The 16,175-nt window shown below is 40.3% G+C and overlaps 1 protein-coding gene across 1 annotated transcript; it reads left to right on the plus strand.

The window, feature by feature from the left end:
- Window positions 1-297: 297 nt before the first annotated feature.
- LOC135442100 (zinc finger TRAF-type-containing protein 1-A-like) lies at window positions 298-4,011 on the plus strand (the record flags this gene model as incomplete). The annotated part of the gene is made up of 6 exons (XM_064701646.1): window positions 298-358; window positions 969-1,027; window positions 1,384-1,559; window positions 1,863-1,878; window positions 3,102-3,162; window positions 3,574-4,011. Coding segments are annotated over 6 exons (791 nt in total), but the record flags the coding sequence as incomplete, so codon positions are not given.
- Window positions 4,012-16,175: the final 12,164 nt, after the last annotated feature.

Here is a 16,175-nt window from a genome sequence, read left to right on the forward strand (position 1 = left end):
TAAGGTCTGATGAGAATTTTGGGAATTTTGTAGGATCCTGGTGTATCCTTGTAGGATCTGATGAGAATTTTGGGAATTAGGTAGGATCCTGGTGAATCCAGTCAGGATCTGGTGATAATTGGTGGAATTTTGTAGGATCCTGGTCAAACCTTGTAGGACCTGATGGTGGCTCCTGGAACCTTCTCAGACCTCCATGAATCCATAGGAATTCAATGACAACTCCTGCCCTATCCCAGCGTTATTCCCAACCCTTTTCCCATCTAATTCCAATTTTTTCTATTTTTCCATCTTTCGCAGAGGTTCAGTTCCGCCCGTACCGCACGGACGACTTCATCACGCGCCTGTACTACGAGATGTTGTACTGGGATGGACTGGGATGGACTGGGATGGGACTGGGATGGACTGGGATGGACTGGGATGGACTGGGATGGACTGGGATGGACTGGGACCAGACTGGGATGGACTGGGATGGACTGGGATGGACTGGGATGGGACTGGGATGGACTGGGATGGACTGGGATGGACTGGGATGGGACTGGGAGGGACTGGGATGGGACTGGGAGGGACTGGGATGGACTGGGATGGGACTGGGATGGACTGGGATGGGATTGGGATGGACTGGGATGGACTGGGAGGGACTGGGATGGACTGGGAGGGACTGGGATGGACTGGGATGGACTGGGATGGACTGGGATTTCTGTAGGAAAATGGTGAACCCTGTTAGGATCTGATGATGATTCCAGGGCTTTTGTAGGATCCTGGTGAATCCAGTTAGGATCTGGTGATAATTTGTGGAATTTTGTAGAATAATGATGAATTCTTGTAGGATCTGATGGTGGGTCCTGGAACCTTCTCAGACCTCCATGAATCCATAGGAATTCAATGACAATTTTTGCTCTATCCCAGCGTTATTCCCAGCCTTTTTCCCATCTAATTCGAATTTTTTTTGATTTTTCCCCATTTCCCAGAGGTTCAGTTCCGCCCGTACCGCACGGACGACTTCATCACGCGCCTGTACTACGAGACAGTGCCCTGGGATGGACTGGGATGGACTGGGATGGACTGGGATGGACTGGGATGGACTGGGATGGGACTGGGATGGACTGGGATGGGATTGGGATGGACTGGGATGGACTGGGATGGACTGGGATGGACTGGGATTTCTGTAGGATCCTGGTGAATCCAGTTAGGATCTGGTGATAATTTGTGGAATTTTGTAGAATAATGATGAATTCTTGTAGGACCTGATGGTGACTCTTGGAACCTTCCATGACCCCGATGAATCCGTTAAAATTCAATGACAGCTCCTGCCCTATCCCAGCGTTATTCCCAACCCTTTTCCTGTCTAATTCCATTTTTTTTCTATTTTTCCATCTTTCCCAGAGGTTCAGTTCCGCCCGTACCGCACGGACGACTTCATCACGCGCCTGTACTACGAGACAGTGCCCTGGGATGGACTGGGATGGACTGGGATGGACTGGGATGGACTGGGATGGGACTGGGATGGACTGGGATGGACTGGGATGGACTGGGATTTCTGTAGGATCGTGGTGAATCCAGTTAGGATCTGGTGACAATTGGTGGAATTTTGTAGAATCCTGGTGAATCCTTTTAGGACCTGATGGTGACTCTTGGAACCTTCCGTGTCCCCAATGAATTCATGGGAATTGATCCTCCATTAATTTGAGGAATTTTGCCAGATGGAGGTCAATTCTTGTAGGACCCGATGGTGGCTCCTGGAACCTTCTCAGACCCCAGTGATTCCATAGGAATTCAATGGCAACTCCTGCCCTATCCCAGCGTTATTCCCAACCCTTTTCCTGTGTAATTCCTTTTTTTTTCTATTTTTCCATCTTTCGCAGAGGTTCAGTTCCGCCCGTACCGCACGGACGACTTCATCACGCGCCTGTACTACGAGACAGTGCCCTGGGATGGACTGGGATGGACTGGGATGGACTGGGATGGACTGGGACAGACTGGGACAGACTGGGATGGACTGGGATGGACTGGGAGGGACTGGGATGGACTGGGATGGACTGGGATGGACTGGGATGGACTGGGATGGACTGGGATGGGACTGGGATGGACTGGGATGGACTGGGAGGGACTGGGATGGACTGGGATGGACTGGGATGGACTGGGATGGACTGGGAGGGACTGGGATTTCTGTAGGAAAATGGTGAACCCTGTCAGGATCTGATGATGATTCCAGGGCTTTTGTAGGATCCTGGTGAATCCTTTCGGGATCTGATGAGAATTTTGGGAATTTTGTAGGATCCTGGTGAATCCAGTTAGGATCTGGTGATAATTTGTGGAATTTTGTAGGATCCTGGTGAATCCTTTCAGGATCTGATGAGAATTTTGGGAATTACGTAGGATCCTGGTGAATCCAGTTAGGATCTGGTGATAATTTGTGGAATTTTGTAGGATCCTGGTGAATCCTTTTAGGACCTGATGGTGGCTCCTGGAACCTTCTCAGACCCTGATGAATCCGTTAAAATTCAGTGACAACTCCTGCCCTATCCCAGCGTTATTCCCAACCCTTTTCCCATTTAATTCCAATTTTTTTTGACTTTTCCACATTTCGCAGAGGTTCAGTTCCGCCCCGATGGACTGGGATGGACTGGGATGGGACTGGGATGGGATTGGGATGGACTGGGATGGACTGGGATGGACTGGGATGGGACTGGGATGGACTGGGATGGACTGGGAGATTGGGATCCTGGCCTTGGAGCATCCTGGAGATTTGAGTTTAGCATCTGTTGATAATTCCAGGAATTTTGTAGGATCTCGGTGAACCCTGCTGGGATCCGATGATAATTTTGGGAATTTTGTAGGGCAATGGTGGATCCTTGTTGGATCTGATGAGAATTTTGGGAATTTTGTAGGATCCTGGTGAATCCAGTCAGGATCTGGTGATAATTTGTGGAATTTTGTAGAATAACGATGAATTCTTGTAGGATCTGATGGTGGCTCCTGGAACCTTCTCAGAGCCCGATGAATCCGCTAAAACTCAATGACAATTTCTGCCCTATCCCAGAGTTATTCCCAATCCTTCTCCCATCTAATTCCCATTTTTTCGACTTTTCCCCATTTCGCAGAGGTTCAGTTCCGCCCGTACCGCACGGACGACTTCATCACGCGCCTGTACTACGAGATGTTGTACTGGGATGGACTGGGATGGACTGGGATGGACTGGGAGGGACTGGGATGGACTGGGATGGACTGGGATGGACTGGGAGGGACTGGGATGGACTGGGATGGACTGGGATTTCTGTAGGATCCTGGTGAATCCAGTTAGGATCTGGTGATAATTTAGGGAATTTTGTAGGATTCTGGTGAATCCTTGTAGGACCTGATGGTGGCTCCTGGAACCTTCTCAGACCCCAATGAATTCATAGGAATTGATCCTCCATTAATTTGAGGAATTTTGCAAGATGGAAGTCAATTCTTGTAGGACCTGGTGGTGGCTCCTGGAACCTTCTCAGACCTCCATGAATCCATAGGAATTCAATGACAGCTCCTGCCCTATCCCAGCGTTATTCCCAACCCTTTTCCCATCTAATCCCAATTTTTTTTGATTTTTCCCCATTTCCCAGAGGTTCAGTTCCGCCCGTACCGCACGGACGACTTCATCACGCGCCTGTACTACGAGACGCCGCGCCTGACGGTGCTCAACCAGACGTGGGTGCTGAAGGCGCGCGTCAACGACTCGGAGCGCAACCCCAACCTGTCGTGCAAGCGCACGCTGAGCTTCCAGCTGATCCTCAAGAGCAAGGTCAACTCGCCCATGGAGTGCTCCTTCCTCCTCCTCGAGGGGCCCTACGACGACGTCAAGATCAACCCGGTCATCTACCACTTCGTCTTCAGCAACGAGAGCAACGAGACCGACTACATGGCGCTGCCCATCGTCGACTCGGTGGAGTGCAACAAACTGCTGGCGGCCAAGAACATCAACCTGCGCCTTTTTATATTCCAGATCCAAAAATAATTAAAAACAACGTGACTTTTGGGTTTTTTTTTTTGGCCCGGGGGTGGGTGGGAGGGGGGTTTGTTTTGGGGAGGGAGGAGGAGGAGGAGGAGGAAGAGTTGGAGCGATGGCGGCGGCGTTGTCGGACGCGGCGTTGTCGGAGGTGGCGGAAGCATTAAAGGAATGGAGTTGAAGTGGTGGAGAACGGGTCGGAAGAGAGAAAAAAAAAATGGTGGGAAAGCGGCGGAAAAGGGGTTGGAAAGCAGCAAAAGTTGGTGGTGAGGGAATGGCGTTGGGTTGGAACCATCAAAAATGGGTTGGAATTGGTGAAAATGGGTTGGAAAGCGACGAAAGTTGGTGGTGAGTGAATGGGATTGGCTTGGAACCACCAAAAATGTGTTGGAACCATCAAAAACTGGGTTGGAACCGTCCAAAATGGGTCGGAAAAGACAAAAATGGGTTGGAAGAGACAAAAGTTGGTGGTGAGCGAATGGAGTTGGCTTGGAACCATCAAAAACCAGGTTGGAAGTGACAAAAATGGGTTGGGAGTGACAAAAGTTGGTGGGAAAGTGACCAAAGTTGAAGGAGAGTGAATGGAGTTGGGTTGGAACCATCAAAAATGGGTTGGGAGTGACAAAAAAAAGACAAAAATGGGTGGGAAAGACACAAAAATTGGTGTTGGACCAATGGGATTGGCTTGGAAGCATCAAAAATGGGTTGGAATTGGTGAAAATGGGTTGGAAGAGACAAAAGTTGGTGGTGAGTGAATGGGATTGGCTTGGAACCATCAAAAATGGGTTGGAAATGATGAAAATGGGATGGAACCATCAAAAAATGGGATGGAACCATCAAATAATGGATTGGAACCATCCAAAATGGGTTGGGAAAGACAAAAATGGGCTGGAAAAGAGAAAAAATGGGTTGGAAGAGAGAAAAATTGGTGGGAAAGTGACAAAAGTTGGTGGTGAGCGAATGGAGTTGGCTTGGAACCATCAAAAATGGGTTGGAACCATCAAAAATGGGTTGGGACCATCAAAAATGGTTCGGAAAAGAGAAAAATGGGCTAAAAAAACCCAAAAATTGGGTTGGAAGAGAGAAAAAAATTGGTGGGAAAGCGACAAAAATGGGTTGGAAGAGACAAAAGTTGGTGGTGAGCGAATGGGATTGGCTTGGAACCATCAAAAATGGGTTAAAAACATCCAAAATGGGATGGAACCATCAAATAATGGATTGGAACCATCCAAAATGGGTTGGGAAAGACAAAAATGGGTTGGAAGAGACAAAAGTTGGTGGTGAGCGAATGGAGTTGGGTTGGAACCACCAAAAATGGGTTGGGAGTGACAAAAACGGGTGGGAAAGACACAAAAATTGGGGTTGGACCAATGGAATTGGCTTGGAAGCATCAAAAATGGGTTGGAATTGGTGAAAATGGGTTGAAGAGACAAAAGTTGGTGGTGAGTGAATGGGATTGGCTTGGAACCATCAAAAATGGGTTGGAATTGGTGAAAATGGGTTGAAGAGACAAAAGTTGGTGGTGAGTGAATGGGATTGGCTTGGAACCATCAAAAATGGGTTGGAATTGGTGAAAATGGGTTGAAGAGACAAAAGTTGGTGGTGAGCGAATGGGATTGGCTTGGAACCATCAAAAATGGGTTGGAACCGTCCAAAATGGGTTGGAACCATCAAAAAATGGGTCGGAAAAGACAAAAATGGGCTGGAAAAGACAAAGAATGGGTTGGAAGAGAGAAAAAAATCGGTGGGAAAGCAACAAAAATGGGTTGGAAGAGACAAAAGTTGGTGGTGAGCCAATGGAGTTGGCTTGGAACCATCAAAAATGGGTTGGAATTGGTAAAAATGGGTTGGAAGTGACAAAAGTTGGTGGGAAAGTGACCAAAGTTGAAGGAGAGTGAATGGAGTTGGATTGGAACCATCAAAAATGGGTTGGGAGTGACAAAAATGGGTGGGAAAGACACAAAAATTGGGGTTGGACCAATGGAATTGGCTTGGAAGCATCAAAAATGGGTTGAAGTGACAAAAATGGGTTGGAATTGGTAAAAATGGGTTGGAAGAGGTGAAAGTTGGTGTTGAGCCAATGGAGTTGGCTTGGAACCGTCAAAAATGGGTTGGAACCATCGAAAACCAGGTTGGGAGTGGCAAAAATGGGTTGGAAGTGACAAAAACGGGTGGGAAAGACACAAAAATTGGGGTTGAACCAATGGAATTGGCTTGGAAGCATCAAAAATGGGTTGGAATTGGTGAAAATGGGTTGAAGAGACAAAAGTTGGTGGTGAGCGAATGGGATTGGCTTGGAACCATCAAAAATGGGTTGGAATCATCAAAATTTAGTCCAAGCCCAACGTAAAAGACTTGAAACCACCAAAAATTGGCCGAAACCGCCAAATATTGGTCAAAACTCAACAGAAAGGTCTTGAAACCATCAAAAATTGGTTGCAACCACCAAAAATGGTTTGAAACCATCAAAAACGGTCAAAACTCAAAGGAAAAAAAAATTGAATATTTTTTCATTCATTTTCATTCAATTTTTCATCAAAAATTGGTTTGAAACCACCAAGAAATGGTTGAAAACCATCCAAAAATGGTCAAAACTCAACAGAAAGGCCTTGAAACCATCAAAAATTGGTTTAAATTGACCAAAATTTGGTCCGAACCCACCAGAAATTGGTTTGAAACCACCAGAAATTGTTTGAAACCACCAAAAATTGGCCAAAACTCAACGGAAGGGTCTTGAAACATCAAAACTTGACCCAAAACCACCAAAATGGTTTAAAAACATCAAAATTTTGTCCCAAACCAATGGAAAAGGTCTTGAAACCTCAAGAATTGGTTTGAAACCACCAAAAATTGGTTCAAAGCCAACAGAAAAGCCTCGAAACATCAAAAATGGACCCAAACCCAACAGAAGGGTCTTGAAATGATAAAAAAAGTGGTTGAAACCATCAAGAAATGGTCAAAACTCAACAGAAAGGTCTTGGAACCTTCAAAAATTGGTTGAAACCACCAAAATTTGGTCCGAACCCACCAGAAATTGTTTGAAACCACCAAAAATTGGCCAAAACTCGACAGAAGGGTCTTGAAACCATCAAAACTTGACCTAAACCCACCAAAAATGGTTTGAAAATATCAAAATTTTGTCCCAAACCAATGGAAAAGTTCTTGAAACCCTCAAAAAATTGGTTGGAACCACGAAAAATGATTTGAAACCATCAAGAAACGGTCAAAGCTCAACAGAAGGGTCTGGAAACCTCAAGAATTGGTTTGAAACCACCAAAAATTGGTTCAAAGCCAACAGAAAAGCCTTGAAACGCCAAAATGGACCCAAACCCAACAGAAGGGTCTTGAAATGATAAAAAAGTTGGTTGAAACCATCCAAAAAATGTCAAAGCTCAACAGAAAGGTCTGGAAACCACTGAAAACTGACCCAAACCTATCAAAAACGGAGGAAAAACGCCAAAAAATGGCTTGAAAATGGCAGAAATTGATGTCAACCCAACGGAAAGGTCTTGGAACCATCAAAAATTGGTTGCGACCACCAAAAATGGTTTGAAACCATCAAAAACGGTCAAAACTCAATGGGAAAAAAAAATTGAAAATTTTTTCATTCATTTTCATTCAATTTTTCATCAAAAATTGGTTGAAACCACCACAAATGGGTTGAAACCATCAAGAAATGGTCAAAGCACAATGGAAAGTTCTTGAAATGTCAAAAATTGGTTGAAACCACCAAGAAATGGTTGAAAACCATCCAGAAATGGTCAAAACCCCTCAGAAAGGTCCTGAAACCATCAAAAATTGGTTTGAAACCACCAAAATTTGGTCCGAAGCCACCAAAAATTGGTTTGAAACCACCAAAAATTGGCAGAAACCCAACAGAAGGGTCTTGAAATCATCAAAAATTGGTCCAAAAGTGACAGAAAGTTCTTGAAACCATCAAAAATTGGTTTAAATTCACCAAAATTTGGTCCAAACCCAATGGAAAGGCCTTGAAACCACCAAAAATGGATGGAAACCACCAAAAACTTGTCAAAACTCAATGGAAAGGTCTTGTAACCATCAAAAATTGGTTTAAATTCACCAAAATTTGGTCCAAACCCAACGGAAAGTTCTGGAAACCACCAAAAATGGTTTAGAACCATCCAAAAATGTCAAAATTAAATGGAAAGGTCTGGAAACCATCAAAAATTGGTTGAAACCACCAAAACTTGGTCCGAACCCACCAAAATTTGGTCTAAACCCACCAGAAATGGTTTGAAACCACCAAAAATTGGCCAAAACTCAACGGAAGGGTCTTGGAACCATCAAAACTTGACCTAAAACCACCAAAAATGGTTTAAAAATACCAAAATTTTGTCCCAAACCAATGGAAAGTTCTTGAAACCATCAAGAATTGGTTGCAACCACCAAAAATGGTTTGAAACCATCCAAAAATGGTCAAAACTCAATGGGAAAAAAAAATTGAAAATTTTTTCATTCATTTTCATTCAATTTTTCATCAAAAATTGGTTGAAACCACCACAAATGGGTTGAAACCATCAAGAACTGGTCAAAACTCAATGGGAAAAAAAATTGAAAATTTTTTCATTCATTTTCATCAAAATTCATTTTCAATTTTTCATCAAAAATTGGTTTGAAACCACCAAGAAATGGTTGAAAACCATCCAAAAATGGTCAAAACTCAACAGAAAGGCCTTGAAACCATCAAAAATTGGTTTGAAACCACCAAAATTTGGTCCGAATCCACCAGAAATTGTTTGAAACCACCAAAAATTGGTCAAAACTCAACAGAAGGGTCTTGGAACCATCAAAACTTGACCTAAAACCACCAAAAATGGTTTAAAAATACCAAAATTTTGTCCCAAACCAATGGAAAGGTCTTGAAACCATCAAAAAATTGGTTGGAACCACGAAAAATGATTTGAAACCATCAAAAACGGTCAAAACTCAATGGGGAAAAAAATTGGAAATTTTTTCATTCATTTTCATTCAATTTTTCATCAAAAATTGGTTTGAAACCACCAAGAAATGGTTGAAAACCATCCAAAAATGGTCAAAACCCCTCAGAAAGGTCTTGAAACCATCAAAAATTGGTTTGAAGCCACCAAAATTTGGTCCGAAGCCACCAAAAATGGTTTGAAACCACTAAAAATTGGCAGAAACCCAACAGAAAGGTCTTGAAATCGTCCAAAATTGGTCCAAAAGTGATGGAAAGGTCTTGAAAGCATCAAAAATTGGTTTAAATTCACCAAAATTTGGTCCAAACCCAATGGAAAGTTCTGGAAACCACCAAAAATGGATGGAAACCACCAAAAATGGTTTAGAACCATCCAAAAATGGTCAAAACTCAACAGAAAAGTCTTGAAACCATCAAAAATTGGTTGAAACCACCAAAATTTGGTCCGAACCCACCAAAATTGTTTGAAACCACCAAAAATTGGCCAAAACTCAACGGAAGGGTCTTGAAACATCAAAACTTGACCCAAAACCACCAAAAATGGTTTAAAAATACCAAAATTTTGTCCCAAATCAATGGAAAGTTCTTGAAACCACCAAAAATTGGTTGGAACCACCAAAAATGGTTTGAAACCATCAAAAACGGTCAAAACTCAATGGGGAAAAAAATTGAAAATTTTTTCATTCATTTTCATCAAAATTCATTTTCAATTTTTCATCAAAAATTGGTTTGAAACCACCAAGAAATGGTTGAAAACCATCCAAAACTGGTCAAAACTCAATGGGAAAAAAAATTGAAAATTTTTTCATTCATTTTCATCAAAATTCATTTTCAATTTTTCATCAAAAATTGGTTTGAAACCACCAAGAAATGGTTGAAAACCATCCAGAAATGGTCAAAGCCCAACAGAAAGGTCTTGTAACCATCAAAAATTGGTTGGAACCACCAAAATTTGGTCCGAACCCACCAAAAATGGTTTGAAACCACCAAAAATTGGCCAAAACTCAACAGAAGGGTCTTGAAACCATCAAAACTTGATCTAAACCCACCAAAAATGGTTTGAAACCATCAAAAACGGTCAAAACTCAATGGGGAAAAAAATTAAAATTTTTTCGTACATTTTCATTCAATTTTTCATCAAAAATTGGTTTGAAACCACCAAGAAATGGTTGAAAACCATCCAGAAATGGTCAAAACTCAACAGAAAAGTCTTGAAACCATCAAAAATTGGTTGAAACCACCAAAATTTGGTCCGAACCCACCAGAAATTGGTTTGAAACCACCAAAAATTGGCAGAAACCCAACAGAAAGGTCTTGAAATCGTCAAAAATTGGTCCAAAAGTGACGGAAAGTTCTTGAAAGCATCAAAAATTGGTTTAAATTACCCAAAATTTGGTCCAAACCCAACGGAAAGATCTGGAAACCACCAAAAATGGATGGAAACCACCAAAAATGGTTTAGAACCATCCAAAAATGGTCAAAACTCAACAGAAAGGTCTTGTAACCATCAAAAATTGGTTGAAACCACCAAAATTTGGTCTGAACCCACCAGAAATGGTTTGAAACCACCAAAAATTGGCCAAAACTCAACGGAAGGGTCTTGGAACCATCAAAACTTGACCTAAAACCACCAAAAATGGTTTGAAACCATCAAAAACGGTCAAAACTCAATGGGGAAAAAAATTGAAAATTTTTTCATTCATTTTCATTCAATTTTTCATCAAAAATTGGTTTGAAACCACCAAGAAATGGTTGAAAACCATCCAAAAATGGTCAAAACTCAACAGAAAGGCCTTGAAACCATCAAAAATTGGTTTGAAACCACCAAAATTTGGTCCGAACCCACCAGAAATTGTTTGAAACCACCAAAAATTGGCCAAAACTCGACAGAAGGGTCTTGAAACCATCAAAACTTGACCTAAACCCACCAAAAATGGTTTGAAAATACCAAAATTTTGTCCCAAACCAATGGAAAGTTCTTGAAACCATCAAAAATTGGTTGGAACCACGAAAAATGATTTGAAACCATCAAGAACGGTCAAAACTCAATGGGGAAAAAAATTGAAAATTTTTTCATTCATTTTCATTCAATTTTTCATCAAAAATTGGTTTGAAACCACCAAGAAATGGTTGAAAACCATCCAAAAATGGTCAAAACCCCTCAGAAAGGTCTTGAAACCATCAAAAATTGGTTGGAACCACCAAAATTTGGTCCAAACCCACCAAAAATGGTTTGAAACCACCAAAAATTGGCGGAAACCCAAGGGAAAGGTCTTGAAATCGTCAAAAATTGGTCCAAAAGTGATGGAAAGTTCTTGAAACCATCAAAAATTGGTTTTAAATTCACCAAAATTTGGTCCAAACCCAATGGAAAGATTTGAAACCACCAAAAATGGATGGAAACCACCAAAAAATTTGAAAATTAAACAGAAAGGCCTTGAAACCATCAAAAATTGGTTGCAACCACCAAAAACGGTTTGAAACCATCAAAAACGGTCAAAACTCAATGGGGAAAAAAATTGAAATTTTTTCATTCATTTTCATTCAATTTTGCATCAAAAATTGGTTGGAACCTCCACAAATGGGTTGAAACCATCAAGAAATGGTCAAAGCACAATGGAAAGTTCTTGAAATGTCAAAAATTGGTTGAAACCACCAAGAAATGGTTGAAAACCATCCAGAAATGGTCAAAACCCCTCAGAAAGGTCCTGAAACCATCAAAAATTGGTTTGAAACCACCAAAATTTGGTCCGAAGCCACCAAAAATTGGTTTGAAACCACCAAAAATTGGCAGAAACCCAACAGAAGGGTCTTGAAATCATCAAAAATTGGTCCAAAAGTGACAGAAAGTTCTTGAAACCATCAAAAATTGGTTTAAATTCACCAAAATTTGGTCCAAACCCAATGGAAAGGCCTTGAAACCACCAAAAATGGATGGAAACCACCAAAAACTTGTCAAAACTCAATGGAAAGGTCTTGTAACCATCAAAAATTGGTTTAAATTCACCAAAATTTGGTCCAAACCCAACGGAAAGTTCTGGAAACCACCAAAAATGGTTTAGAACCATCCAAAAATGTCAAAATTAAATGGAAAGGTCTGGAAACCATCAAAAATTGGTTGAAACCACCAAAACTTGGTCCGAACCCACCAAAATTTGGTCTAAACCCACCAGAAATGGTTTGAAACCACCAAAAATTGGCCAAAACTCAACGGAAGGGTCTTGGAACCATCAAAACTTGACCTAAAACCACCAAAAATGGTTTAAAAATACCAAAATTTTGTCCCAAACCAATGGAAAGTTCTTGAAACCATCAAGAATTGGTTGCAACCACCAAAAATGGTTTGAAACCATCCAAAAATGGTCAAAACTCAATGGGGAAAAAAATTGAAATTTTTTCATTCATTTTCATTCAATTTTTCATTAAAAATTTGTTTGACACCACCACAAATGGGTTGAAACCATCAAGAACTGGTCAAAACTCAATGGGAAAAAAAATTGAAAATTTTTTCATTCATTTTCATCAAAATTCATTTTCAATTTTTCATCAAAAATTGGTTTGAAACCACCAAGAAATGGTTGAAAACCATCCAAAAATGGTCAAAACCCCTCAGAAAGGTCTTGAAACCATCAAAAATTGGTTGAAACCACCAAAATTTGGTCCGAATCCACCAGAAATTGTTTGAAACCACCAAAAATTGGTCAAAACTCAACAGAAGGGTCTTGGAACCATCAAAACTTGACCTAAAACCACCAAAAATGGTTTGAAAATACCAAAATTTTGTCCCAAACCAATGGAAAGTTCTTGAAACCATCAAAAAATTGGTTGGAACCACGAAAAATGATTTGAAACCATCAAAAACGGTCAAAACTCAATGGGGAAAAAAATTGGAAATTTTTTCATTCATTTTCATTCAATTTTTCATCAAAAATTGGTTTGAAACCACCAAGAAATGGTTGAAAACCATCCAAAAATGGTCAAAACCCTCAGAAAGGTCTTGAAACCATCAAAAATTGGTTTGAAGCCACCAAAATTTGGTCTGAAGCCACCAAAAATTGTTTGAAACCACCAAAAATTGGCAGAAACCCAACAGAAAGGTCTTGAAATCGTCCAAAATTGGTCCAAAAGTGATGGAAAGGTCTTGAAAGCATCAAAAATTGGTTTAAATTCACCAAAATTTGGTCCAAACCCAACGGAAAGTTCTGGAAACCACCAAAAATGGATGGCAACCACCAAAAATGGTTTAGAACCATCCAAAAATGGTCAAAACTCAACAGAAAGGTCTTGAAACCATCAAAAATTGGTTGAAACCACCAAAATTTGGTCCGAACCCACCAAAATTGTTTGAAACCACCAAAAATTGGCGGAAACCACCAAAAATTGGCCAAAACTCGACAGAAGGGTCTTGAAACCATCAAAACTTGACCTAAACCCACCAAAAATGGTTTGAAAATACCAAAATTTTGTCCCAAACCAATGGAAAGTTCTTGAAACCATCAAAAATTGGTTGGAACCACGAAAAATGATTTGAAACCATCAAGAAATGGTCAAAGCTCAACAGAAGGGTCTGGAAACCTCAAGAATTGGTTTGAAACCACCAAAACTTGGTTCAAAGCCACCAGAAAAGCCTTGAAACATCAAAAATGGACCCAAACCCAACAGAAGGGTCTTGAAATGATAAAAAATTGGTTGAAACCATCCAAAAATGGTCAAAACTCAATGGAAAGGTCTTGAAACCATCAAAAATTGGTTTAAATTGACCAAAATTTGGTCCGAACCCACCAGAAATTGGTTTGAAACCACCAAAAATTGGCAGAAACCCAACAGAAAGGTCTTGAAATCGTCAAAAATTGGTCCAAAAATGACGGAAAGTTCTTGAAACCATCAAAAATTGGTTTAAATTCACCAAAATTTGGTCCAAACCCAACGGAAAGTTCTGGAAACCACCAAAAATGGATGGCAACCACCAAAAATGGTTTAGAACCATCCAAAAAATGTGAAAATTAAACAGAAAGGTCTTGAAACCATCAAGAATTGGTTGCAACCACGAAAAATGATTTGAAACCATCAAGAACGGTCAAAACTCAATGGGAAAAAAAATTGAAATTTTTTTCATTCATTTTCATTCAATTTTTCATCAAAAATTGGTTGGAACCACCACAAATGGGTTGAAACCATCAAGAAATGGTCAAAGCACAATGGAAAGTTCTGGAAACGTCAAAAATTGGTTTGAAACCGCCAAGAAATGGTTGAAAACCATCCAAAAATGGTCAAAACCCCTCAGAAAGGTCCTGAAACCACCAAAAATTGGTTTAAATTCACCAAAATTTGGTCCAAACCCAACGGAAAGATCTGGAAACCACCAAAAATGGATGGAAACCACCAAAAATGGTTTAGAACCATCCAAAAAAATGTGAAAATTAAACAGAAAGGTCTTGAAACCATCAAAAATTGGTTTAAATTCACCAAAATTTGGTCTGAACCCACCAAAAATGGTTTGAAACCACCAGAAATTGGTCAAAACTCAACGGAAGGGTCTTGGAACCATCAAAACTTGACCCAAAACCACCAAAAATGGTTTAAAAATACCAAAATTTTGTCCCAAATCAATGGAAAGTTCTTGAAACCACCAAAAATTGGTTTGAAACCACCAAAAATTGGTTCAAAGCCAACAGAAAAGCCTTGAAACGCCAAAATGGACCCAAACCCAACAGAAGGGTCTTGAAATGATAAAAAAGTTGGTTGAAACCATCCAAAAATGGTCAAAGCCCAACAGAAAGGTCTTGAAACCATCAAAAATTGGTTGCGACCACCAAAAACGGTTTGAAACCATCAAAAACGGTCAAAATTCAGTGGGGAAAAAAATTGGAAATTTTTTCATTCATTTTCATTCAATTTTGCATCAAAAATTGGTTTGAAACACCAAGAAATGGTTGAAAACCATCAAGAAATGGTCAAAATCCCTCAGAAAGGTCTTGTAACCATCAAAAATTGGTTTAAATTAACCAAAATTTGGTCCGAACCCACCAGAAATGGTTTGAAATCACCAAAAATTGGCGGAAACCCAACAGAAAGGTCTTGAAATCGTCAAAATTTGGTCCAAAAGTGACAGAAAGTTCTTGAAACCATCAAAAATTGGTTTAAATTCACCAAAATTTGGTCCAAGCCCAATGGAAAGATCTGGAAACCACCAAAAATGGATGGAAACCACCAAAAATGGTTTAGAACCATCCAAAAAATGTCAAAATTAAACAGAAAGGTCTTGAAACCATCAAGAATTGGTTGCAACCACCAAAAATGGTTTGAAACCATCAAAAACTGGTCAAAACTCAATGGGGAAAAAAAATTGAAAATTTTTTCATTCATTTTCATTCAATTTTTCATCAAAAATTGGTTTGAAACCACCAAGAAATGGTTGAAAACCATCCAAAAATGGTCAAAACCCCTCAGAAAGGTCTTGAAACCATCAAAAATTGGTTTGAAACCACCAAAACTTGGTCTGAACCCACCAGAAATGGTTTGAAACCACCAAAAATTGGTGGAAACCCAATGGAAGGGTCTTGGAACCATCAAAACTTGACCCAAAACCACCAAAAATGGTTTGAAAATATCAAAATTTTGTCCCAAACCAATGGAAAGTTCTTGAAACCATCAAGAATTGGTTGCAACCACCAAAAACGGTTTGAAACCATCAAAAACGGTCAAAGCTCAATGGGGAAAAAAATTGAAATTTTTTTCATTCATCTTCATCCAATTTTTCATCAAAAATTGGTTTGACACCACCAAGAAATGGTTGAAAACCATCCAAAAATGGTCAAAGCCCAACAGAAAGGCCTTGGAACCATCAAAAATTGGTTGAAACCACCAAAACTTGGTCCGAACCCACCAGAAATGGTTTGAAACCACCAAAAATTGGCCAAAACTCAACAGAAGGGTCTTGAAACCATCAAAACTTGACCTAAAACCACCAAAAATGGTTTAAAAATATCAAAATTTTGTCCCAAACCAATGGAAAAGTTCTTGAAACCCTCAAAAAATTGGTTGGAACCACCAAAAATGATTTGAAACCATCAAGAAATGGTCAAAGCTCAACAGAGGGGTCTTGAAACCTCAAAACTTGGTTTGAAACCACCAAAAATTGGTTCAAAGCCAACAGAAAAGCCTCGAAACATCAAAAATGGACCCAAACCCAACAGAAGGGTCTTGAAATGATAAAAAAATTGGTTGAAACCATCC

The sequence above is a fragment of the Zonotrichia leucophrys genome, unplaced genomic scaffold (genome assembly GCF_028769735.1).
Source record: "Zonotrichia leucophrys gambelii isolate GWCS_2022_RI unplaced genomic scaffold, RI_Zleu_2.0 Scaffold_1083_16175, whole genome shotgun sequence".
NCBI classification, from domain to species: Eukaryota; Metazoa; Chordata; class Aves; order Passeriformes; family Passerellidae; genus Zonotrichia; species Zonotrichia leucophrys.